This window comes from Ahaetulla prasina, chromosome 7 (assembly GCF_028640845.1).
Source record: "Ahaetulla prasina isolate Xishuangbanna chromosome 7, ASM2864084v1, whole genome shotgun sequence".
Classification (NCBI taxonomy): domain Eukaryota; kingdom Metazoa; phylum Chordata; class Lepidosauria; order Squamata; family Colubridae; genus Ahaetulla; species Ahaetulla prasina.
This window is the reverse complement of record NC_080545.1, coordinates 36468502-36495113: the sequence shown is the minus strand read 5'-3', so window position 1 is coordinate 36495113 and position 26612 is coordinate 36468502. Positions and strand designations below refer to the sequence as shown.

The window sequence follows — 26612 nt, the reverse complement described above, 5'->3', positions numbered from 1 at the left end:
AGCCAAGTACTAACCAGCCCAAACACTGCTTAAATTCAAAGCCCATTCAAAGTTCAAGTGCTGCCATCTAACATCGATGTTAGAAATAAAATTTTAAAAGATCTTGATAAGTTAAAAAAAACATCTAAAATAACAGAATTCAAAGAATGGCAAAGATGTTGGGGACTCATTCTTTGATGAAAGCTTGAAGAAACTGGAAGTGCTTAGCATAATAAAGACTCAAGGAGTGATGAAAATTCTTGGTCTCAGAAAATTCATGATCTACTTTCTTCTAAACATGGCAAAATTCATTTGCTTAAGTTTTGGACAACATGTACTCAAGTCTCTAGATCAGAGGTCCCTAATCCCCGGTCCATGGACCGGCACCCAGTCTGTGGCATGTCAGAAATTGGGCTGTGCAAACAAGAGAAGCCCCATCCATGGGATGCAAACAGCACATGAAACCACAGCCCCTCTGTGGAAAAACCTCTGTCCACGGAACCGGTCCCTGGTGCCAAAAGGATGAGGCCCATTGCTCTAAATGACCCTGCTACTAGTCAGTTTGACAGAACTGTGTCCCTCTGGCCTCTGTTTGGTAATTTAGCTTTAAGCCTTTCATCTTTGCTGAGTACCTAGATTCCTTTTCTTTCTTAATCAGTACTACCAATGTTGTACCTTGATGAACGTATCTTTTCTTTTATGTACACTGAGAGCATATGCACCAAGACAAATTCCTTGTGTGTCCAATCACGCTTGGCCAATAAAAATTCTATTCTATTCTATCAGTCCACATCACTATCTCTTGTTTCCATATAAGTTTTGGTAAAAAAATAGAGACCACCTTTGGTGGGAAGGTAACAGTGTTCTGTGCGCCTTTGGCATTTAGTCATGCCGGACACATGACCATGGAGATGTCTTCGGACAACGCTGGCTCTTCAGCTTTGAAACGGAGATGAGCACCGCCCCCTAGAATCAGGAACTACTAGCACATATGTGTGAGAGGAGTCTTTACCTTTTACCTTTAGATATGGCATTATTAGGAATGATTTGTATCCATAAAATCCCCAATTTCACACCCTATTTATGTCATGTAAATTTGGCATATATTAATTCCTTCTATAAGATGTGAAGAAAACCAATATTTTCTGAAATAACAGGAAAATAAAAATATGTATTTAACATATAACAACCCCAGTGAGTCATTTAGTTTTATTTTTCATTTCTATGAATTCTTCTGGGAAACTATGAAATGAATCAAATATTTGTTAATGAGAATTGGAACGATAATATACCTTGAATTCATTGTCTTTGTCTTTGGTCCCTTTGTGAAATGGCCTGTCATATCGGAATCGCCAAATATGATTTACTTTATAAAAACTTTTGATATTATCTGGAATGCCTTCTCTTTGGAGTACATCCTGGCTTTCAGGAATTGGTGTCACAGCATAGATTTGCAGATCTATATATAAAATGTTAAGTACTAAGTAAACAGAAGGGGATGCATTTGCTAGATGAAAGAAAGCAAGGTAAAATGCATAACCGTTAAACAAGCAATACTTGTTTTCTGATTTGGAATTTGTCAGAGCAGAATATCTGGAAAACAAAAATATGAGTTTGCCTAATATTTCAGTCCCACTGTTCTCTACATAACAGACTAGGACACCTTGACTTGTATTGTGAAACAAAGAACTACTATTACTATGCACCTTCCCACAAACTAAGATCTTGAGAAGGGAACCTGCCAGACACATTATCCTATGTCATTCCTTCATCTTACGAGTTCTAGGCAACCTGTTTTCTTTCTGTTTTAGAACATCCATTAGGACAGTCATTAGACAAGCATTTAAAGTTCAATGATATGATTACTTTTTTGTATATACTCCATTTTTTAAATTTTTTATAGTGTAAGCTACCTTGAGTTTTCATTTGAATCAAAAAGAAACGTGTAATTCAACTAAATATTTTTGTTGCTATTATTTTCTCTCTTTTCTTTTAGTCTATTTTTCTGTTAGCATGATCATGCTGATCAATGATTAAGTCTTATCAAGTAATTTTTGTCTCCTAGATATCACATAGATACTCTTTATGACAATCTATCCCTAACCTGCTCTTTTAGGTTTGGTCATCCAATATTGCATCCATTACTTCTGTAACTAAATCTAGTCACCTTGCTTTGGTCATCCTCTTCTTCTCTTTCCTTCCACTTTATTCATGTATCACCATTTGCTTTGTGACATCATGACACAGCTTTTGCATCTGCTATGAGTATACTTAATTTCCTTTTTCCATTACTACTTTTAAAGTAAATCCAGATCTGTACAGTGGATTTTAAATGTGGATTTTACACACACTGCTCCATTTAAAGTTAAACTAGTAGACATTAACATGCATGGCTTTAAAGCAATAATAGGGATACACTGTGCCTCTGCTTGAAAGATGGTTTCATCCGGTTGATTGGCATGTTGCATAGCAATGGCATGTGGAAACTCATTTAACATCCGCTGTTGAAAAGCCTCCAGACGTTCATAATCATGTCCTCGGCAAACAAATTCTTTGTTCTGCATAACGAAAGAAAATAAAGCTCTTTCTATAAATAAATGTGGACAGTTTCCTCTTGTTCTAAGATTCTTCAGCAATGTTCCTCCTTTGTAAATCTTTCAGAGGAGAATTTTGTCTTCTATTTTCAATTACACTCTATCCCTAGCTATTAAAAATGTAGGATAAAAATGCCCCACCCATTTATTTTGGAGGAGTTATAAGACAGAAGTGCTCTTGAAAAAGAATTCAAGAGAAACTAAAGATGCATTAATATTAATTCCAAAAATAAAACAATATATTAGAGTACTTGCAGATATTTGAATTTTGTTTCTTTCAAGAATAATTTTTGTCGGGGGCGTGGCCATGACCGTGGTGGGGTGAGGACCTTTCCTTCACTTCACAGGGCTTATTAATGAAGATTTATGAGGATTTACGTGTTTGGAATGCACCGTTACGGATGAAAGTTAATAAATCGTGAAGTGAAAGTGTTAACAGCCCAGCAGACTGAATTTAAAACCGGTAGATCATTTGAAACTGTTTGAATTATGGAGTTTTTACAGCGTGTGGGTGACCAGCCGGCCGGCAGACACAATTGAGTTTGGAATAAATTGCTGGCTTTCGCTTTTGCTATTACAAACATCGTGTTCTGTGTTTTACTGCTGAGGCCAAGGTATGAATATTAAAGACTGAATTTGTTAATGAGAAGAGTTTAATTGAAGATTAAATTGATCTTTTGTGTGGGGAAACTTGACCGGAGCAGCAGGATTTTACTGGGTGTTGTCTTCTAACGGACTATTTTTTTTTTAAAGAGGAAATTAACAGCTTGTTTATGTGCTTTTATGATCACAGATAACAAAAGGAAAGAATTTTTCTCTGAAGTTTAAGTTGGAATGAAGCAGTAATTTTTTTTCTTTTTCCTTTGCTGACGTGGAGAAAAAATGGCGCTGATTATTGTTTGAAAGCTGTGAAGTTATCTGTGCTCTCTGTGGAGTGACTATGAATCACAAGCTGTTGAGAGATAAACTTTCGAGTGCAAAATAAGCTGCTTCGGCTTCAATTAAAAAATTGCTGTCCCTTGATCTTCATTAAGACCCTCTGCAAAAGTGGTTTGAAATACTAGTTTGAAAACTTTTTAAAATGACTCAACAACCTTCAGAAATGCAGCAAGTTGCTGCGGCTTTAAACAAAATTGGGGAAAAAATAGCAGGATTATCGGAGCGTATGGATAATTTGACATTGGAAATGAAAAAAATGAAACAAGAAATGAATGAAAATATTGCAAAGCAAACAGTGGAAATGACAATTATTAAAGATGAACTTGAGCAGATTCATGTAGATGAGGCAAAAGTGGATCGGCAAATTGGTGAAATATTTTACAAAAATGAGCAGCAAGACAAGAGAATTTGTCTCCTGGAAGAAGAGATGAGGAAATATAATTTGGTTATTCGAGGGATTCAAGAAGAAAACGTAGATAATTTGAAACAGCGGGTTTTAAAATGGATTAATGAAGGAAAGGTCCTTACCCCACCACGGTCATGGCCACGCCAAAATACATTGAAATATTTGGGTATAGTGCTTTCACTCAAGGTTAAAGAATTGAAAAAACTTAATTATGATGTGGTGATTAATGAAATTGAGAAGAAGATAGACAAATATAAAACGTTAAAGTTGTCTTGGTTCGGTAGAATTGCAATGTGTAAGATGATGTTGCTGCCCAAGTTTAACTTTTTATTCGAGATGCTTCCGTTAAATTTGACAGAGAAGGATATTGAAGGATATCAGAAAAAATTGGATAAATTTTGTAATGGTGGGAAGAGACCTAGATTAGTGAAGAAAATGTGGTATCAAAATCAAAAGGAAGGTGGATTGGGAATCCCCAAATTATTTAATTATTACTGTGCGTATGGTATCCGGATAGTGGTAAAAATATTTAAAGGTGAAGATAATCATTGGAGAGATTTAGAGTTAAGGGATATAGAGAAATTTGGATCAAGGTGATTTTTAGATAAAGCAAATTCAAAATGTGTAATTAGAAGTTATTGGTTAAAGGGATTAAGTAAAATGTGGAATAAATTTGTTAAAATTTTAATTCCGGATATAATCTTTTTGGGGAAGACAATTGGAAATTGGCCGATTAAAAATAATATAAAACGTAATGAAGTGATTAAAGAGGAAAATATAGAAATTATTAGAGATTGGATAAAAGTTATGGAAAATGAAAGGAGGAATAAAGAAATTATTGAAAAACTAGGGTTAAGTTGGTTTGAAAAAATACAGATAGAAAAATGGATAAAAAAATTAAGGGAAAACTATTTGATAAATAGATGTGAAACTGAATTTGAATATTTAGTATCTCGGATTATGAAAGATGAAATTGGGCTAAAGGGACTCGTTAGTAGGGTTTATAAGATTATAAACTTTGATGAAAAATTACAAAGAGTGATGAGGGCAAATTGGGAAAAAGATCTTAATATTGTGATACCAGAGTCAGATTGGAATGTGAATTGGAATAGTAGAATTATGAGAACTTTATCTATAAGGATTAAAGAGCATAATTATAAAGTTGTTTGGAAATGGTATTTAACTCCAGTAAAATTGTCACAAATGGATAAAAAAATTAGTAAAAAATGTTGGAGATGTGAGATGGAATTGGGGACTTATGAACATATGTGGTATAAATGTGATAAGGTTAAAAAGTTTTGGCAACAATTGGAGAAAATGATATTTGAAATGATGGGGAAAGTAATAATATTGTGAGTGGAAACTATATTATTATTGGTAATTAAGGAAATGAATTAACAAAATATGAAAAAGAATTGATTAGAATTATGATTATAATAGGTAGAATTATAATAGCTAGATATTGGAAATTAGATGTGATTTTTAGAATAGAAGAGTGGAATTCTGAAATGTGGAAATTAGCCTTAAATGATAAATTGACATGTGATATTAAAATTAGAAGTGGTGTGTATAAAGAAGATATTTTCTGGAAGACTTGGAAACCATTTGTGGACTATGCGCTTGGAAAATTGGACGCTTCAGTACCTGTACCTTGAGAACGTGGATTTTGGCAATCATGAGGATATATCCGAAGACCCAAATCTTCCTTTTATGTATAGCACAAGGGTGTAATAATGTATTTTCTTTTTTGTTTGTTGAAAAAAAATTAAAAATAAAAATAATAAAAATATATATAAATAAAATGGATTAATGATCTCAACACGCAAATTACGTTTACAATAACAGATCTGGCAAGTGTTTTTAGAATTGGATATAGAAGGCAAAATGGTTCCAACAGGAATGTGCTTGTCAGGTTTGCAAATCTTGGTGATAAGCTGGAAGTTATGGCCAAGATGAGAGAGATGGGAGATGCTTTGAAGTTTGAAGGGAAGACTATTCAAGTCTTCCCGGATATATCAAGAGAAGAAAGGGCATGGAGATTTTTTTAAAAACCAATTACAAAGGTTTTGAGAGATAACGGAATTAAATATAATTGGAGGCCACCACAACAATTGAAATTTTTTTATAAAGGAAGGATGCGTACAATTACCCCGGACATAGATGCAATACTATATTTACAGGAGCTTGGACTAATCAAGGAGGAGGATTTAACGGAGATAAAAGATCAAATGCTTAAGATGGGTGGAATACATGTGGAAACATCAACACCAGAAGAAGAAAAAGGGGCTATTGGGGGGCAAGACCTTAAAGGGTTAAAGAGGAAGGAAATCTCACCTGTGTTGGTCGAACAGAAGAAAAGTCGTGAGGATACAGTAGGAGAAGAAGCAGATAAGATTCTTGGAAAATATGAAGCTGAATGCGGGAGAGAGCTACCACTTTCTTTTTTCTTGAGTGATGAATTTAAATAGACAGCCCGAAAGAAGTGACCCGGACATTGGCACGTCCCCTCTCCCCCATTCTCTTTATAGAGGCGAAACCGATGAGGATGTGGGGGAAGAAGATTGTTTGTTTTTTATTGTTTGTTTTGTCTTTTGTCCTTTTTTGTTTTTTTTATTGCTTTTTTTATGTTAAATGTCTGTTATATGGGAGTTTAATGTTGGGTTTTGGGCACAGAAAGGAAGAGGCGGGGCTAGGATTGAAAAATTTACAGTTTAAATGGGAGTCATAAAAATAATGTCATGGAATGTGAAGGGTACAGGGAATCAGATTAAAAGAAGAAGATTGGAATTTAAGATTAAAAGAGATTTACCAGATATTTTATTTTTACAAGAAACCCATCAGAAATCTGAAGATTCAAATAGAATGTATATAAAAGGTATGCAAATATATGAAAAAGCATTTGGAACTTCAAAAGCCAGAGGAGTTGCAACATTGATATCAGATAGGGTGTATTTTGAAAAACATCAGGTAATTTTGGATGAGGATGGAAGATATGTAATAATTGTGGGAAATCTTAATGAGGAAATAGTGACACTTGTTAATTTATATTTACCAAATGAGAAACAAAGAGAATTTCTTGAAAAAATAACAAAAATTTTGGAGAATGAACGTGTAGGGAAAGTAATTGTGGCTGGGGATTTTAACTTAATCAGAGATAAAATAGATAGTACTAACCCCACTCATTGTGGAGGAGCAAATAAAATGGGGATTTTAAATAAGTGGATGCTCCGAAACGGTGTAGTGGATGTGTGGAGAGAGGTTAAAGGGACTGAAAGAGTATACACTTTTTTCTCTAAGATATATAATACATATTCCAGAATTGATTATATTTTTCTCTCTAAAGATTTGCTGAACAATGTGGATAAGGTAGAGGTGGGAATTTTTAAAGATTCTGATCATGCAGAAGTTATGGTGGATTTAGATTTTAATTTTGAGAAAAAAAGAAGTTATTGGAGATATGAGGAGAAACTGTATAAAAATGAAAAGGATAAAAAATGGATACTTAAAAAATTGGAGGAAAGTTGGAGACTGATAATGGGGAGGTTAAATTTGAAATTGGGATGCAATGAAAGCGGTGTTTAGAGGGGAGAGTATTCAATTATCAAGTAGGAAATATAAAAATTATAAAATTAAAATGGAAAGGGATAAAAATCAGATTAAAGAATTGGAAAATCAATTTTTGCTTACTAAAGAAAAAAAAATCCTTGAGGAGCTTAATATGTTAAGAAATAAAATGATAGAAGAGGATACAGAGTTGGTAAAAAGGAATTTGAGATATTTAAATAGGAATTTTTTTGAATTCAGTAACAAAAACTCTAAGTTATTGGCAAAGATGGCGAAAAATAAAAGAGAGAAGAGAGAAATTGGAGCTTTGATAGATGATAAAGGTATAAGATGTTACAAAAAATTAGAGAAATGTGAAGTGTTTAGAAAAATTTTTCAGAATCTATATTCAAAGAAACCAGTCAATCGGGGAAAATTGCAAAGTTATTTAGAAAAATATGTGGTGAAAATTGATCAAACATATAAAGAATTGATGGAAGAAAATATAACACAAGATGAGATTAATGGAGTTATACAAAAAATAAAATTAGGGAAAGCTCCAGGTGAGGATGGATTACCTGCTGAGTTTTATAAAGAATTTAAAGAATTAATAATACTTATTATTAATTAATAATAAGATTGCAGAAATTATTTAATGGAATATTACATGGTGGAGAAGTTCCTTCGTCATGGAATAGAACGGTGATATCCCTAATTCCTAAACCAGATAAAGATTTAGAAAGGATTGAGTCCTACCGGCCCATTTCTTTAATTAATCAGGATGCAAAGATATTTACTGCTATTATAAGTAATAGATTAAGTAGATTTATAGATAGATATATAAGTTACAACCAAGTAGGTTTTGTGAAGGGCAGATATATGAATGATATTGTTAGAAGAGTATTAAATATTATAGATGTAGCTGAACATAATGGTGATAAAATTGATATAGTATCATTGGATATTTTTAAAGCTTTTGATTCTGTACAATGGGAAGCTATTAAAGTAATTGTGGAGGCTTTAGGCTTTGGTAACAAGTTTATACATGTTATTTCAAAATTGTATCAAAAAAGTAGTGCAAGAGTGAAGGTGAATGGAATATTAACTGAAGAGATAAAATTAGAAGCGGGTACGAGACAAGGATGTCCCTTGTCCCCAACATTATTTTTATTGGCTATGGAAATCTTGACAAAAATGATAGAAAAAGATGAAGAATTAGAAGGATATAAGGGATATAAGATAAATTTGTATGCGGATGATACTTTAATTATTTTGAAAAATATAGAGAAAGACCTGAAAAAGATATATAAGCATTTGAAAGAATTTGAGGAAATGACAGGTCTGAAGGTAAATTGGTCAAAATCAGAATTATTGATGGATAGTAATGGTAATGAGCGTGAGAATATGCAAGAGCAATTTGGGATAAGGATTAAAAATACATTGAAATATTTGGGTATAGTGCTTTCACTCAAGGTTAAAGAATTGAAAAAACTTAATTATGATGTGGTGATGAAAGAAATTGAGAAGAAGATAGATAAATATAAAATGTTAAAGTTGTCTTGGTTTGGTAGAATTGCAATGTGTAAGATGATGTTGCTGCCCAAGTTTAATTTTTTATTCGAGATGCTACCGTTAAATTTGACAGAGAAAGATATTGAAGGATATCAGAAAAAATTAGACAAATTTTGCAATGGTGGGAAAAGATCTAGATTAGTGAAGAAAATGTGGTATCAAAATCAAAAGGAAGGTGGATTAGGAATCCCCAAATTATTTAATTATTACTGTGCATATGGTATCCGGATAGTGGTAAAAATACTTAAAGGTGAAGATAATCATTGGAGAGATTTAGAGGGTTTTTTTTTGTTCAAAAAAGTTTTATTTTGACATTCTTATCCAATAACATATCCAATAACATATTTAATGTACCATCATATACAATTAATCGGATCTGCCCGGTCACCACCCCCTTCCTTTTCCTTTTACTCTCCTTCTCTACCTTCTTCTACTTTCCATAACCATCCTCCCCCTCTCTTATCTACATCCTCTCCTCTTTCCTCCCTACTCCTTTCTTCTCCCTCTTCCCCTCTTCCTTCCTTTCCTCCTCCTCCTCTTCTCTTTCCTCCTTCTCTCTTCTACTTCCTTCTTTCCCATCATTCTAAAGTAGTAGCCAGGCAGGTCCGATCTTACATTAATTATACATCTTCAGTCATCTTTGTACATTAACTATCAATCCATTTTCTGCCCCTCCCTCCTTCCCTTCCTCCCCCACCCCCAGGACTTCCGAGAACCGAATACAGGGTATAAAACTAACAACAAAAATTAAAATCTAGCACAAATCATATTCCATAGTCATTCCTTAAAACCTCCACTCCCTTCCAAAGACAAAGAAGATACTTTTCTTCCAATCCATTATATATCAGACCATTCCACTCCTAGAGTTCTCAGAAGTTTCCGATTGAGTTAGTGTTTATTCTTGAATAAAGTACATAGTTTTTAATATCCAACCTTCATCAATCAATATCTAAACAACGTTCCATCTTCCAATATTCACCAAGGGTTCTTCTAAAATGTCTTTCTTCCCTAAGCAGTCTCTCAAAAATAGTTCATATTTCCAACTTAGTTTCTTTAATTTTTCTGTCCAACCTTCAAGGGTAAGCAATAGTCCATCTTTTCACATCTTTAACATTTATATATACAACAAATAATATTACAAATATCCAAAGTATCAATTGTAGTAGTTAAAATCTTCACTTTACCTTACTTATATCAAATAACATTATTGAAATTACACCTATAACTTATCCAAAATATATCTATTATAACAATTACATTCTAATTAACATTACATCCATCTCTTAAATATAATATTTAATCCAAATTCCTAAATTTTACTATCTATCCTCCAAAATTAAACAATATTCCATCTTCCTATTCCTTTATACCTTAAATATATCAAATAGTACCCCTAAAATTACACATTTATATCCACAATAAATCATTTACAAAAATTAACCATAATCATATATAATAAAGTTAAACATTCTCCCTCCCCTTCTTCTGTCTTACACATTTTCGACCATCTATTCACCATTCAACTTAACATCTGTTAACAAAGGATTCCCCATCTTTAATACATTAGTATAAAACTCGTGCTTTACAAATTGTGTTGAGAAAATACTTTCTTCCTTTATAATTCAGTGTTAAACCAGCTGGAACCTCCCATCTAAAATATATCTGATGTTTCTTAAGCTCATCCACCAGAAAGGCAAATTCTTTTCTCTTTCTTAACATTTTAGGAGGAATTTCCTTCATCATTATTATATCTTGTCCTAATATTTGAAATTTATTTTTATAAAATGCTCGCAAAATTCCATACCTAATCCTCTTATTTGTAAAATAAATAACCACATCTCTCGGTAAGCACTTCTGCCTTGCCCACCAAGAATTAACACGATAAATTTTTTCAATATTAACTTCAAAATCTTCTGGTTCCACTCCCTCTATCTGAGCAAAGGCCTGAATAAAAATCTCTTTCAAATTTTCTTCCTTACACTCTCTTATTCCTCTCACCCTTATAGCATATTCCATTAATTTATATTGTAATATAACCCTTTCTTCCTCTGCCTTATCAGCCTTAACCTGAATATCATCTATTTTATTTTCTAAATTCAAATTAATTTGAACTTCATCTATTTTCCTTTGCAAATCTGAATTAATTTGGTTAAATTCATTCAGTCTTTCTTCTGTCTGTGTACTAGATAACAATAATGGGGTAATTGATTCCTTTAATTTTTTCATCTCCCTACTCTGCTCTTCCACCAATCTTTAAAATCCAGTATTTCTTTCTCCATTTCATTAAATTTTTGATCTATTTCTGAAAGATGAGCCTCCATAAGCTCCTGTAAAAAATTCCTTAGACTTTCTTTAATATCCTCTCTCAATTTCCATACCTGAAGTGAAGAAATTTCCAATATTTTAGAAGTGGTTAAATCTCTTTGCTTAAAAGCCATTTTTAAACTAAGTAATATCAAGAAGAAGAAAAAAAAAAGGGGGGGGGAATAAAAAGAAAAAAAACCCAATAAATTTTTCTTCTTAAACACTGTAAGAAAAAGATAATAAAAAAAAAGAATAGATTTTTTAAAAAAAGAATTCCATTTAAAAAAAAATCTTGTTATTTTCTTCTTAAAGGTTCCACGCCAGCAATTGTAATCAGCATTTCCTTAGCTTTCACTTTCAAAACAGAAAATGCCATCTTTCTTCATCTCTACTCTTAAATACAAATAACTTCTCTGTCAGGGAGTTAAAATCATCTTACAAACAAATGCCAGCCCTCCTGCTTTCGGCTCTTTCCGTGTTGACAATTTATCAATAATCCTCTTCAGTCACGGAGATGGACGCTGCGTTTTGCTCTGCTTTTGCAGAGGCGTTCTGGATTCTGGAGCTTTTTTTGAGCTATAGAAGGAGCGTTCCCATCAAACCACCAGAAATCATTCTGGGGCTTTTCTTGGGGGCTCAACTTCAGCTCAAATGCTCATCATCCCCCTCCTTGCCCGAGGGTAGAGATTTACGAGCTGTTGACAACAGATTAGCGCTGTCTAAACAGCTCTCACAGAATCACAAAGAACGGGCGGACTGAGATTGCCCGCCATTTAGCGCAGCGGAGCCACCCGGAAGTCCGGAGAGATTTAGAATTAAGGGATATAGAGAAATTTGGATCAAGATGGTTTTTAGATAAAGCAAATTCAAAATGTGTAATTAGAAGTTATTGGTTAAAGGGATTAAGTAAAATGTGGAATAAATTTGTTAAAATTTTAATTCCGGATATAATCTTTTTGGGGAAGACAATTGGAAATTGGCCTATTAAAAATAATATAAGACGTAATGAAGTGATTAAAGATGAAAATATAGAAACTATTAGAGATTGGTTAAAAGTTTTAGAAAATGAAAGGAGGAACAAAGAAATTATTGAAAAATTAGGGTTAAGCTGGTTTGAAAAAATACAGATAGAAAAATGGACAAAAAAATTAAGGGAAAACTATTCGATAAATAGATGTGAAACTGAATTTGAACATTTAGTATCTCGGATTATGAAAGATGAAATTGGGCTAAAGGGACTCGTTAGCAAGGTTTATAAGATTATAAACTCTGATGAAAAACTACAAAGTGATGAGGATAAATTGGGAAAAAGATCTTAATATTGAAATACCAGTCAGATTGGAATGTGAATTGGAATAGTAGAATTATGAGGACTTTATCTATAAGGATTAAAGAGCATAATTACAAAGTTGTTTGGAAATGGTATTTGACTCCAGTAAGATTGTCACAAATGGATAAAAAAATTAGTAAAAAATGTTGGAGATGTGATATGGAATTGGGGACTTATGAACATATGTGCTATAAATGTGATAAGGTTAAAAAGTTTTGGCAAAAATTGGAGAAAATGATATTTGAAATGATGGGGAAAGTAATAATATTGAGAGTGGAAACTATATTATTGTTGGTAATTAAGGAAATAGAATTAACAAAATATGAAAAAGAATTGATTAGAATTATGATTATAATAGGTAGAATTATAATAGCTAGATATTGGAAACTAGATGTGATTTTTAGAATAGAAGAGTGGAATTCTGAAATGTGGAAATTAGCTTTAAATGATAAAATGACATGTGATATTAAAATTAGAAGTGGTGTGTATAAAGAAGATATTTTCTGGAAGATTTGGAAACCATTCGTGAACTATGCGCTTGGAAAATTGGACACCTCGGTACCTGTACCTCGAGAACGTGGATTTTGGCAATCATGAGGACATATCCGAAGACCCAAATCTTCCTTTTTTATGTATAGCACAAGGGTGGAATAATGTATTTTTTTTTCTTTTCTTTGTTTGTAATGTTAGAAAAAAGTAATAATAATAATAAAAAAGAATAATTTTTGTCTTTGTTTGTTGTAAGCTAGAGCCACATAAATAACCTTTTTGTTAGACACATACCCCAAACAATGCTTAATCAGATTTTTATTGAAAAAATTAAAAACCAAAAAGTACCAGTTTAGATTGTTTACATGTTTACATTTGTTTTCATATTCAAAATCCATGTGGTTGCCACAGTGGCTCCCAATTAGTCATTCCATTAGAGAAGCAGGCATGAATCTCACAAAACATAGACTACAATAGCAAAATTATTTTTAAATGTAATCCTATAATGAGGAATCCCAGGGTTAATATATTAAAACTTTGCACTTTTTTGTGTTTGACTGATAAAATCAGTAGGAAAAATAGAACAGACACAGATAGTTTTCTATTTCTGATCAAGAAATAAGGGGCGTGCATAAGCGCACAGACGTGCCTACCGTTCCTGTCCTATTGTTTCTTTTTTTTTTCTTTTTTCTTCTTCTTCCTATATATATATTGATGCTTATACCTCCTAATATTTACTCATATATATGTTTATATACTATATAATCCTTTTTATATGATGTTGTGACAAAAATAAATAAATAAATAAATAAATAAATGGGACTTCTGTCACTAAACAACACAGTAGTTAAATGGGTTGAATCCAATTTTATGATATTTTTCACTCTGATCTTTAAGGGAATCCCACTTTCCCCATAGACTTGCTTGTCAAAAGCCCCTGGGAAGGCAATCAGGAATATCTAGGCTGCTATAACCATCGTAAATACATGCCAGTTGTCAAATGCCCCAATTCTGATCACCTGACTGCTGGGATGCTGCAATGTTTATGAATCACTCTTTTCACATCGACATAACTTTGAATAGTCACTAAATGAATGGTTATAAATCGAGGACAACCTGTAGTTCAGGTATATCACACCTGCTCATATGAAAAAACATAACTATGATCTGAAAGAGATATTTTCAGAGATACAGATACAAAGAGATACAGCCCTGCCTGAGCTGTTGGAGTTGCTGGCCGGGTTGGCAGTTGAAACCCCCAGACTGTTGGTCATGGGGGATTTCAATTTGCCATCAGCCGGCGTAGCATCTTCGGCAGCTCAGGAGTTCATGGCTTCCATGACGGCCTTGGACCTGATTCAGTTAATTGACGGCCCTACCCACGTCGGGGGAGGCACCCTAGACCTGATTTTTATCTCTGGCCAGTGGTCTAATGATCTGGTTTTAAATGATTTAGTTGTTGAACCTTTGTCATGGTCAGATCATTTTCTCCTTCGTCTAGACTTTCTGACCGCTACCCACCACCGCAGGGAGACGGAACCAATGCGCTGGTTCTGTCCCAGGCGCCTGATGGACCCGGAGAGGTTCCTGACAGAGCTTGGGCCATTTCCCGAGCACCTGGCCCATAACTCGACTGAAGAACTAGTTGCGGCCTGGGAACGGGCCGCGGCTGGAGCTTTGGACTGTGTCGTGCCTTTGCGGCCTCTGACCCGGCGTCGGTCTCAACCAGCTCCTTGGTTCTCCGAGGAGCTGAGGGAGATGAAGCGCCGGAGAAGACGCCTAGAGAGTGCCTGGAGATCCAGCCGCTCTGAGGCTGACCGGACACTAGTTAGGTCCTATAGTAGAACCTACCTAGTGGCAATGAGGGTTGCGAAGTGTTCCTACGTTTCCTCCCTCATTGCGTCGGCAGATAACCGCCCGGCCGCCCTGTTTTGGGTGACCCGCTCGCTCCTTCAACAGGAGGGGCGGGAGGACCCCCTACAAGGGCGTGCCGAGGAGTTTAACGGTTATCTATACGACAAAATCGTTCAGCTTCGGGACGGATTGGATCAAAATTGGGTAGATCCAGACGAGGGTTCTGAGGCCCGTCTTGTTGAGGTGGTTTGGGATGACTTTGATCCCGTGACTCCCGAGGACATGGACAGGTTGCAGGGTAGGCTGAACGCCACCACATGTTTACTGGATCCGTGCCCCTCCTGGTTAGTACTGGCTACTCAGGAGGTGACACGAGGCTGGCTCCAGGGGATTACAAATGCTTCTCTGCGGGAGGGGGTCTTTCCCGCGGCCTTGAAAGAGGCAGTGGTGAGACCCCTCCTCAAGAAGCCTTCCCTGGACCCAGCTGTTTTAGGGAACTACCGGCCAGTCTCCAATCTTCGCTTCACAGCGAAGGTTGTAGAGAGTGTGGTGGCATGTCAGCTACCCCAGTACCTGGATGAAGCTGTCTATCTAGACCCGTTCCAGTCCGGCTTCCGGCCCGGATACAGCACTGAGACAGCTTTGGTTGCACTGGTGGATGATCTCTGGAGGGCCAGAGATAGGGGTTACTCCTCTGCCCTGGTCCTATTAGACCTCTCAGCGGCTTTTGATACCATCAACCATGGTATCCTGCTGCGCCGGTTGGAGGGGTTGGGAGTGGGAGGCACCGTTTATCGGTGGTTCTCCTCCTACCTCTCTGACCGGACGCAGACGGTGTTGACAGGGGGGCAGAGATCGACTCCAAGGTGCCTCATGTGTGGGGTGCCGCAGGGGTCGATTCTCTCACCCCTCCTGTTCAACATCTATATGAAGCCGCTGGGTGAGATCATCAGTGGCTTTGGGCTGAGATACCAACTGTACACTGATGATACTCAGCTGTACTTTTCCACCCCGGGCCACCCCAGTGAAGCTGTCGAAGTGCTGTCCCGGTGTCTGGAAGCCGTACGGGTCTGGATGGGGAGGAACAGGCTCAAACTTAATCCCTCCAAGACGGAGTGGCTGTGGATGCCGGCACTGCACAGTCAGCTGCAGATGCGGCTGTCTGTCGGGGGTGAATCATTGGCCCCGATGGAGAAGGTACGCAACTTGGGCGTGCTCCTGGATGGTCGGTTGTCCTTTGAAGACCATTTGACGACCGTCTCCAGGAGAGCTTTTTATCAGGTTCGCCTGATCCGCCAGTTGCGTCCCTTCCTGGACCGGGATGCCTTATGCACAGTCACTCATGCTCTCGTTACCTCTCGCCTGGACTACTGCAATGCTCTCTACATGGGGCTCCTTGAAGAGCACCGGAGACTTCAGCTAGTTCAGAACGCTGCGAGGTTATTGAGGAGCGGTTCGAGCTCCCACATACCACCTATCCTGCGCAGACTGCACTGGCTACCTGTTGTTTTCCGGGTGCGCTTCAAGGTATTGGTTACCACCTTTAAAGCGCTCCATGGCTTAGGACCGGGCTATCTACGGGACCGTCTACTGCCGGCCTCTATCTCCCATCGTCCGGTACGTTCCCACAGAGGGACTCCTCAGGGTGCCGTCAGCCAAACAGTGTCGACTGGCGGCCCCCAGGGGGAGGACCTTCTCTGTGGGGCTCACCCTGTGGAACGAACTTCCCCTCGGACTTCGACAATTATCTGACCTTAGGACCTTTCGTGAACTTAAAACTTATTTTATTTCGTATGGCTGGACTAGCCTGATTTTATCTTTATTTGATGGGTTTTAAAGTTTTGTGATTTTATGGGGGAGTATGTTATTTTAACATTTGGGCATTTAAATTAGTTTTTTAAGGGATGTTTTTAATTATTGTGTGTATTTGTATTTTATCTGCCTGTTCACCGCCCTGAGTCCTTCGGGAGAAGGGCGGTATACAAATTAAATAATAATAATAATAATAATAATAATAATAATAATAATAATAATAATAATAATAATAATAATAATAATAATAATAATAATAATAATAATAATAATAATAATAATAATTTTATTTACATTAAAATTGAGAAAGAAAATCAATTAGTAAAGCATAATTAATCACACAAAGAAATTACTCTTAAGTGATTTTACTTATGGCCATTTACAAGAATATTCTGATGTTGCTAAATCCCACTTTTACTCCAATGCCAGGTTTATGAATTCTTTTTTTAAAAAAAAATCCAATAATATATGCTTCACTTGAAGTGTGATTTTTTTTATTTACCTTTTCTGCTACTGTAGGAACATAAAGTTGTGTAGTTATAAATAAGATTTCCACATCTTTGATGTATTTGTGAAATTGTCACTGTCTGGTTATCAACCATCATGAAATCATAAAGAAAAACACTAAACTTGCATGAGGAGAGTAGTTGTGATGGAAGAAAGTGTGCGAGGAAATACCAATAACGCATATTATTAAGATACACTGAATATAAAAAGAAAATATTATATATAGAGAAATTATAAAGTGTCTGTGTAAATCTTTATTGAATACAGAATGAAAATAAGTTTCTTAGCATATAGAGGTATGCTAGTCCCTAGCAACTGACTTGGATAGTGACTGTTCATAGTTAAAACAGTAATGAAAAAGTAACTTTACAAGCAATCCTGGTATTGACAACACTGCCTGTAAAGCAAAGGAAAACTGAAGTAAGATCATTTATTTATTTATTTATTTTATTTATTTATCAAATTTTTATACCGCCCTTCTCCCGAAGGACTCAGGGCGGTGTACAGCCAGAGATAAAACACAGAATATGTACAATTAAAACCAGATTAAAAAATAGCAAATTACAAAAAAAGGCTGATAATCAAAATTTAAATTTAAATTTTTTTAAAAAATCCAATAATATATGCTTCACTTGAAGTGTGATTTTTTTTATTTACCTTTTCTGCTACTGTAGGAACATAAAGTTGTGTAGTTATAAATAAGATTTCCACATCTTTGATGTATTTGTGAAATTGTCACTGTCTGGTTATCAACCATCATGAAATCATAAAGAAAAACACTAAACTTGCATGAGGAGAGTAGTTGTGATGGAAGAAAGTGTGCGAGGAAATACCAATAACGCATATTATTAAGATACACTGAATATAAAAAGAAAATATTATATATAGAGAAATTATAAAGTGTCTGTGTAAATCTTTATTGAATACAGAATGAAAATAAGTTTCTTAGCATATAGAGGTATGCTAGTCCCTAGCAACTGACTTGGATAGTGACTGTTCATAGTTAAAACAGTAATGAAAAAGTAACTTTACAAGCAATCCTGGTATTGACAACACTGCCTGTAAAGCAAAGGAAAACTGAAGTAAGATCATTTATTTATTTATTTATTTTATTTATTTATCAAATTTTTATACCGCCCTTCTCCCGAAGGACTCAGGGCGGTGTACAGCCAGAGATAAAACACAGAATATGTACAATTAAAACCAGATTAAAAAATAGCAAATTACAAAAAAAGGCTGATAATCAAAATTTAAATTTAAATTTTTTTAAAAAAAATATTAATAAAACCCCAATTTAAAATCAAACTATTATGCCAGTCCCGCTTGAATAAATAAGTATGTTTTTAGCTCACGACGGAAGGTCCGAAGATCAGGCACTTGACGTAGGCCAGGGGGAAGTTCATTCCAGAGCGTTGATGCTCCCACAGAGAAGGCCCTACTCCTGGGGGCCGCCAGCCGACACTGTTTGGCGGACGGCACCCTGAGGACACCCTCTCTATGAGAGCGTACGGGTCGGTGGGAGACATAGGGTAACAGCAGGCAGTCTCGTAAGTACCCGGGTCCTAAGCCATGGAGCGCTTTAAAGGTGGTAACCAAAATCTTGAAGCGCACCCGAAAGACCACAGGAAGCCAGTGCAGACTACGGAGCGGTGGTGTTATGTGGGAGCCACGAGTGGCTCCCATTACCCTGCAGTCAAGCATTCTGGACTAACTGCAGCCTCCGGGTGCACCTCAAGGGCAGCCCCATGTAGAGAGCATTGCAGTAATCCAACCGAGACGTAACCAGAGCATGAGTGACTGTGCATAAGGCATCCCGATCAAGGAAGGGACGCAACTGGCACACCAAGCGAACTTGGTAAAAGGCCCTCCTGGAGACGGCCGCCAGATGTTCATCAAAGGACAGCCTACCATCCAGGAGGACGCCCAAGTTGCGAACCACCTCCTTTGGGGCCACTAACTCGCCCCCAACAGTCAGCTGCGGATGCAGCTGACTGTACCGGGGTGCCGGCATCCACAGCCACTCCGTCTTGGAGGGATTGAGCTTGAGTCTGTTTCTCCCCATCCAGACCCGTACAGCTTCCAGGCACCGGGACAGCACTTCGACCGCTTCGTTGGGGTGGTCCGGGGTGGAAAAATACAGCTGAGTATCATCAGCGTATAGATGATAACTCACCCCGAAACCACTGATGACCTCATAATCAGAGACACAGTTTCACTTAGCTACTGCTTCACTTAATGATTGAATTGCCAATCCCAACTGCAATTTTTAAACCAAGACTACCATTGTAGATGCCAACATAGCTATAATTTTCAAATCTGCCATAGTAGGAATGTCATAAGTAAAAGGCAGGTAGATTGACAAACTCCATGAATCAGTTTATCATCAGTTTAATTACAGGTAGTCCTTGACATACAACCACAATTCAGTATAAAACATTTGTTGCTAAGTGAATCAGTTGTAGAGTGAATTTTATCTTATTTTGTGACCTTTCTTGCCACAGTTGTTAAGTGAATCATTGCAGTTGTTAGTAACACCATTGTTCAGTGATTGACTGCTTGTCAGAAGGTGGCAAAAAGTGATCATATGACCCCAAGACACTGCAACCGTCATAACTATGAGTTACTTGCCAGATGTCTGAATTTTGATCATGTAACCATGAAGTTACTGCAATGGTCATAAGCATGAAAAACGGTCATAAGTCATTTTCTTCAGTGCCGTTGTAACTTTGAACAGTCACTAAATGAACTGTTGTAAGTCGAGGACTACCTGTATAGGAAAATTCCTTGCCCATGTTGCTCAGTTCTGCAGATCCTTTTGTGTGGTCTATAAAGTCAAAACTATTTTCATAATATTCTAACTCATTCTTTGCCTTTTTCATTCTCATTTTCTAATAAATATACAGTGAAGTTTTCCAGAGGCTACATGATGTGTGATGATATCACGACTTTGAAAGCTAATGAAATGTGTGCTTATGCATTCTTGTGTTTTCTAGAATTTTCTAAGGTAGTAAGTTGATATTAGATAAAGTCTACTTTTATTATGTTCTTACTAACTATACCTGCTGCTCAGTCATACTTGCTGTATAACATTTTAACATTTTTATATATAATTCTATATATATATTCTATATATATCTATCTATATATTATATATATCTATATATCTATATATCTATATATCTATATATCTATATATCTATATATCTATATATACATTCTATAACATTTTTTTCCAATAAATTATTATTCAGAAATCCTTATGCCTACATGGAAACATAAGAACTAGATTTTATTGTCTTATTTTACAATAATGTTTTTTTTAAAAATAAATTATTTTCTAAGTTTTTCAATATTATTTAAAACATTTTACAATTTAATAATATTCAATATTATTATATTAAGTTATTGTATTTCATGAGCCGTGGTGGCGCAGTGATTAGAATGCAGTACTGGAAGTTCTGCTGACTGCCGGCTGCCTGTAATTTGGCAGTTCGAATCTCACCTGGCTCAAGCTTGACTCAGCCTTCCATCCTTCCGAGATTGGTAAAATGAGGCCCCAGATTGTTGGGGGCAATATGCTGACTCTATAAATTGCCTAGAGAGGGCTATAAAGCACTGTAAAGTGGTATATAAGTCTAAATGCTATTGCTATTTGTTGGAGAAGTACACACAAAAGCTGCACAATTCATATGGATGAAAAGACTATAAAAGAAATATGGCAGAACTATTTGGAACAATTCAGTAACTCAGTGAATTAAAGATTTATCTGCAAACATGAAGACAGAGTGAATATCTTGTCTGCGGAATTGTATTTGTGCCTTACAACTAAACAAATCTATAGCTTTTGATGGACTTGCTGTTTTGCTCATATACATCTGGTATCAGCAGCAACTAATCACAGATTATCTTCTTTTATTGCATGGCAACAAAAACAACTGATATTGAAGTATGCAAAGTGTTGAATAGCTTTTTTGAATCTCATGGCTCATCTGGAACAATTGTGTTGACATTTGCACTTATAGTGCAAAACTAACTATGGATAAAAGTCTTGGCACATTATCACAAGTCAAGACAGTAGCACCAAACAGTACTAATAGTTTTTGTATATTTCATTGACATACATTTTCAGTAAAAGAAAAATGCCAGTTTCACTTAACAATGTTCTTGATGAAATAAAAATATGAATTTTACTAAATCTTATTAAACGTTTGATTACATGCATTTTTATTATTTTGCATGATGGAGAAGGAAGAACTCATAAAACACTACTGCTACATACCAAAGTACAACAATTATCCTGAGAAACGGCACTTATGTCTTATTGCTTGAACTGTGAACTAAGCAAGCTGCTTTCTTTATAGGACATCACTTTATTTGAAATAATACACAATTGTGGTTATTTAGAGTTGGGAACTTTCAAGTAAAAACTAGAAGTTTGGATCATGTAATTCAGATGTGCCTTCCAAAACCATCCTAAGGTATTTGAATATATTGACCTGTTCTAGATTGTGTCCTTCTACTCTCCAAGGGTATTGAATAGCTCTTTTAGGAGAAACTAGGATTTTTAATTTATAGAAATTGATTATTTTGTCTACAGTATTTTAATGTTACTGAAATAGCTCTCTTGAGTCCAATAGGGGTTTGTGAAATAATAGCGGTATCATGAGCATAAAGAAGTATCGGTATTTTGTGTTATGCTAAATTGGGAGGATGGAAGTCTAGGTTATGCAGAAGATCAATCAGGGAATTAATATAAAGATTGAAAAGGGAAGGAACCAAGATACATCCCTGGAATACCTGTTGTGGTCCGTCAGCAGCCTACGGAGCTGGCAATGGAGTCGGACAGCGATGAGGCTGAGGTGAGGCCAGGGCCATTGGGAAGTGAGGTGTGGACTCCAGAGCCTCCAAAGACTGATAATAGTGAGGCAGAGGAACCTGTTCCTAATGCACGCATGAGAAGAGCTGCCAGAAGGCAAGAACAGCTCAAGCAGAGAGAACAACTCGGGAGTAGGGCCAAGAGATGATTGGCCCTCCATAAGGCTTAAAACAGACCAGCACTGGCATTTCAGCTTTGCCGGAAAGCAATGTTGTAGCTGCGTCTTCTGCTCCATCTTCTGCTTTGTATACATCTTTTTTTGTGTGGCTTCTGGACGTTTGCCAGGAAGGACCTTTAGCAGTTTGCCTAATTGGACTAAGGTTTGTGAGATAACTGAGGAATTTGTGTTGGGAGGCATTTGATTTACTTTGAGTTGAACGAATTACTTTGAGTTGAATGAATTACTTGATTCCCAGCTGTTCGAATAAAATTTCTTTTTCCACAGACTAAGTTTATTTCTACCTACATGGTCCTGGGTCACAACAATACCGCTCTTCATACACTTACTGATCCAGATAAAGTCCCTTGTGAGTTACACCATACTTTTAAGGTAGGGTTAGAATATAATTTTTGTTTGAGATAGAGGAGGCATTTATCAATATTAGTACTTTTTAGTTTATCTCAGAGGGTATGTCTGAGGGTATGGCATGCGGCGAAAAAGAGACTCAGGAAATTTTTAATATCTGCTTTTAAGGGGTTTTTAAGGGGAGGGAGGGTTGAGATGGGTTGTGGGGGAAATCCAAGAGGGATACGGCTGGGCCCTGCGAGAGCTCGCGGTATGGAGGTTATAGGTACGGGGATTAAGAAGGAAGCTGGGCCTCGACCCTATGAGGGTTATTCCATTGGCACAGTAATTGAGAGGGGCAGATATGGCGGAAGTGGGGGCCCACATCATGTTTGGGGAGTGCGTACCCACTGTTTGCGAGTGATCACGCACTCCGGGTCCTCGGACTTTTCCCGTACCCCATGTAGCGGGAATCCTCAGAGCCTGGACCTTCGGCTGATGTTGTGTAATGCCAGGTCCGTGTTGAATAAAGCCTCCCTCATTTGTGATCTTATACAGGAGGGGGGTGCGGACCTAATGGGCATTTCGGAGACCTGGTTGGGCACGGGGGGGGGGCTTGTTGAAATGTGCCCACCAGGCTTCCGTGCATTTCATCAGCCGAGGGCCCAAGGCAGGGGTGGGGGGTGGCGGTTATCATCAAAGAAAGTCTGGAACTGAGGAAAGTCACTGTGCCGCAGATAGCCGGATGTGAGTCTTTCTTTGTGAAGTGGGGTCAGGGGATGCAGGTGGGCTTGCTGGTCATGTACCTGGCTCCTTGCTGCGTGGCAGCAGCCCTGCCCGAGCTGCTGGCTGTGATAGCTGGGACGGCAGTTGATACCCCCAGACTTATGGTTATGGGGGATTTCAACTTGCCATCGGTTGGCGAATCATCGGCGGCGGCTCGGGAGTTCATGGCTTCCATGACGGCCTTGGACCTGACCCAGTTAGTTAATGGTCCCACTCACAACGGGAGAAACACTCTGAATCTGATTTTTGTCTCGGGACAGTGGCAGAATGATCTAGAATTAGGGGACTTAGTTATCAACCCCCTGTCATGGTCAGATCATTCGCTCCTTCGACTCGACTTCAGAACCACCAACCCACACCACAGAGAGACAGAATCGATTCGTTGGTTCCTTCCCAGGCGCCTGATGGACCTGGAGAGGTTTCTGAAGGATCTTCGGCCACTTCCTGAGGACCTAGCTCACGGCTTGGCGGAAGAACTAGTCGCCGCCTGGGAAACGTTGGCGACGGGGGCTTTGGACCGAATCGTGCCTTTGTGGCTTCTGACCTGGTGCCAATCTTGACCAGCGCCTTGGTATTCCGAGGAGCTGAGAGAGATGAAGTGCCGGAAAAGACGCCTAGAGAGTGATTGGAGGGCCAGCCGTTCTGAATCTGATTGAACACTAGTTAGGTCTCATATTCAGACCTATCTAGTGGTGATAAGGGTGGCAAAATGTGAGTATTTTTCCACTCTTATTACATTGGCAGATAATCGCCCAGCCGTCCTGTTTAGGGTGATCCGCTCCCTACTTTATCAGGGAGCACAGGAGGACACCTTGCAGGGGCGTGCTAAGGATTTTGGACAATATCTGCACGATAAAATCACTCAGATTCGGGATGGGCTGGACTCTGACTCTGATGGGGTAGATTCAGGTGGGATGACGGAGGCTGTTCTTGATGATGTTATCTGGGATGAGTTTGATTCTGTGACTCCCGAGGATATGGACAGGATATTAGGGAGGCTGAATGCGACCACATGTTTATTAGACCCGTGTCCCTCCTGGTTGGTACTGGCCACACAGGAGGTTACACGAGACTGGTTGCAGGGAATTGTCAATGCTTCTTTGAGGGAGGGTGTCTTCCCGTCCCCCTTGAAAGAGGCGGTGGTGAGGCCCCTTCTCAAGAAGCCTTCCCTGGATCCAGCTATTTTATCGAATTAACGTCCTGTCTCCAACCTTCGCTTTGAAGCGAAGGTTGTTGAGAGTGTGGTGGCGCGTCAGCTTCCCGGTACCTGGATGAAACTGTCTATCTAAACCCGTTCCAGTCTGGCTTCCGACCTGGGTACAGCACGGAGATGGCTTTGGTCGCGTTGGTAGATGATCTCTGGAGGGCTCAAGATAGGGGTTGTTCCTCTGTTCTGGTCCTGTTAGACCTCTCAGCGGCTTTTGATACCATCGACCATGGTATCCTGAAGGGTTTGTGAAAGGCTAACATTCTGTTGTTCATCATGTATGCATTTTGGAATGCGGGTAGCGCTCTTATCTTGGATGGCAAACCTCAGTTAAGCAGTGTTCCCAGCATATACAAGAATACAGGATGAACCAAAGTTGTAGACCTGAAACACTGTTGCATTTGCTTTCTAGCATGAACACGTATTCTCATGAAAAGCCAATGATGTAATTACTAACCAATTATTGTGCCTTGGAGACTAATTAACCAATAATGAAGTAACACGTATGTTAGGTGAGAAATGAGAAACTGAGAAACTATATAAACTTTGTCTGATGCTCAATAAAGTGCTGTTAATTCTAGACTTTCTATGCTGTTGATTCTGGACATAGTTTGCTGTAAAGTCTTATCAATCATCTTCAGCCTCTGGGCCCATGCAACAGCTGGACGGCTGGAGAGATTGGGAGTGGGGGGCACCGTTTTTCGGTGGTTCTCCTTCTATCTCTCTGATTGGTCGCAGATGGTGTTGGCAGGGTGGCAGAGGTCGGCCACGAGGCGCCTCACGTGTGGGGTGCCACAGGGGTCGGTTCTCTCGCCTCTCCTGTTCAACATCTATATGAAGCCGCTGGTTGAGATCATCCGTGGTTTTGGGGTGCAATATCATCAGTACCCTGATGATACTCAGCTGTACATTTCCACCCCTGACCACCCCAACGAGGCTGTTGATGTGATGTCCCGGTGTCTGGAGGCCGTGCGGGTTTGGATGGGGAGAAACAGGCTCCGACTCAATCCCTCCAAGACTGAGTGGCTGTGGATGCCGGCGTCCCGGTACAGTCAGCTGGTTCCATCGCTGACTGTTGGAGCTGAGTCATTGGCCCCTATGGAGAGGGTCCACAACTTGGGCGTTCTCCTGGATGCTCGGCTGTCATTAGAAGAACACATGACGGCCGTCACCAGGGGAGCTTTTCATCAGGTGCGCTTGATACGCCAGTTGCACCCCTTCATAGACCGGGATTCCTTATGCACGGTCACTCATGCCCTCGTCACTTCCCGCCTGGACTACTGTAACGCTCTCTACATGGGGCTCCCCTTGAAGGGCACCCGGAGGCTCCAACTGGTCCAGAATGCAGCTGCGCGGGTGATAGAGGGAGCTACTCATGGCTCCCATATAATACCCCTCCTGCATAGGCTGCACTGGCTGCCGGTGGTCTTCCAGGTGCAATTCAAGGTGTTGGTAACCACCTTTAAAGCGCTCCATGGCACAGGACCGGGCTATTTACGGGACCGCCTGCTGCCACCGATAGCCTCCCATCGACCTGTGCGCTCCCACAGGGAGGGTCTCCTCAGGGTGCCGTCAGCCAAACAATGCCGGCTGGCGACCCCCAGGGGGAGAGCCTTCTCTGTGGGGGCACCTACCCTCTGGAATGAGCTTCCTCTGGGGTTACGATTACTCCCCGACCTCCAGACCTTCCAACGCGAGCTCAAGACTTTTTTATTTCATCGCGCAGGTTTGGCCTAATGTACTACTGTTTTAAGTGGGGTTTTATTATTATTATTATTATTATTGTTCTTTGAATAATTTTAATAGGTGCTAGCCAATTTGAATTAGATTTTTATATTGTTTTTTAATTTTATTTATAAATACTGTTTTATGTTGGCTGTAAACCGCCCTGAGTTCTTCGGGAGAAGGG

General features: G+C 38.3%; 1 protein-coding gene across 1 annotated transcript in view; it reads right to left on the bottom strand.

The window, feature by feature from the left end:
* Positions 1-26612, bottom strand: part of DOCK4 (dedicator of cytokinesis 4) — a 931895-nt gene that overhangs the window by 83887 nt on the left and 821396 nt on the right. Inside the window, exons 39-40 of the mRNA XM_058189675.1 lie at positions 2396-2537; positions 1272-1438 (exon numbers count right to left, since the gene is read on the bottom strand). Of these exons, the coding sequence (XP_058045658.1) occupies positions 1272-1438; positions 2396-2537 (309 nt within the window). The remainder of the gene's footprint in view (positions 1-1271; positions 1439-2395; positions 2538-26612) is intronic.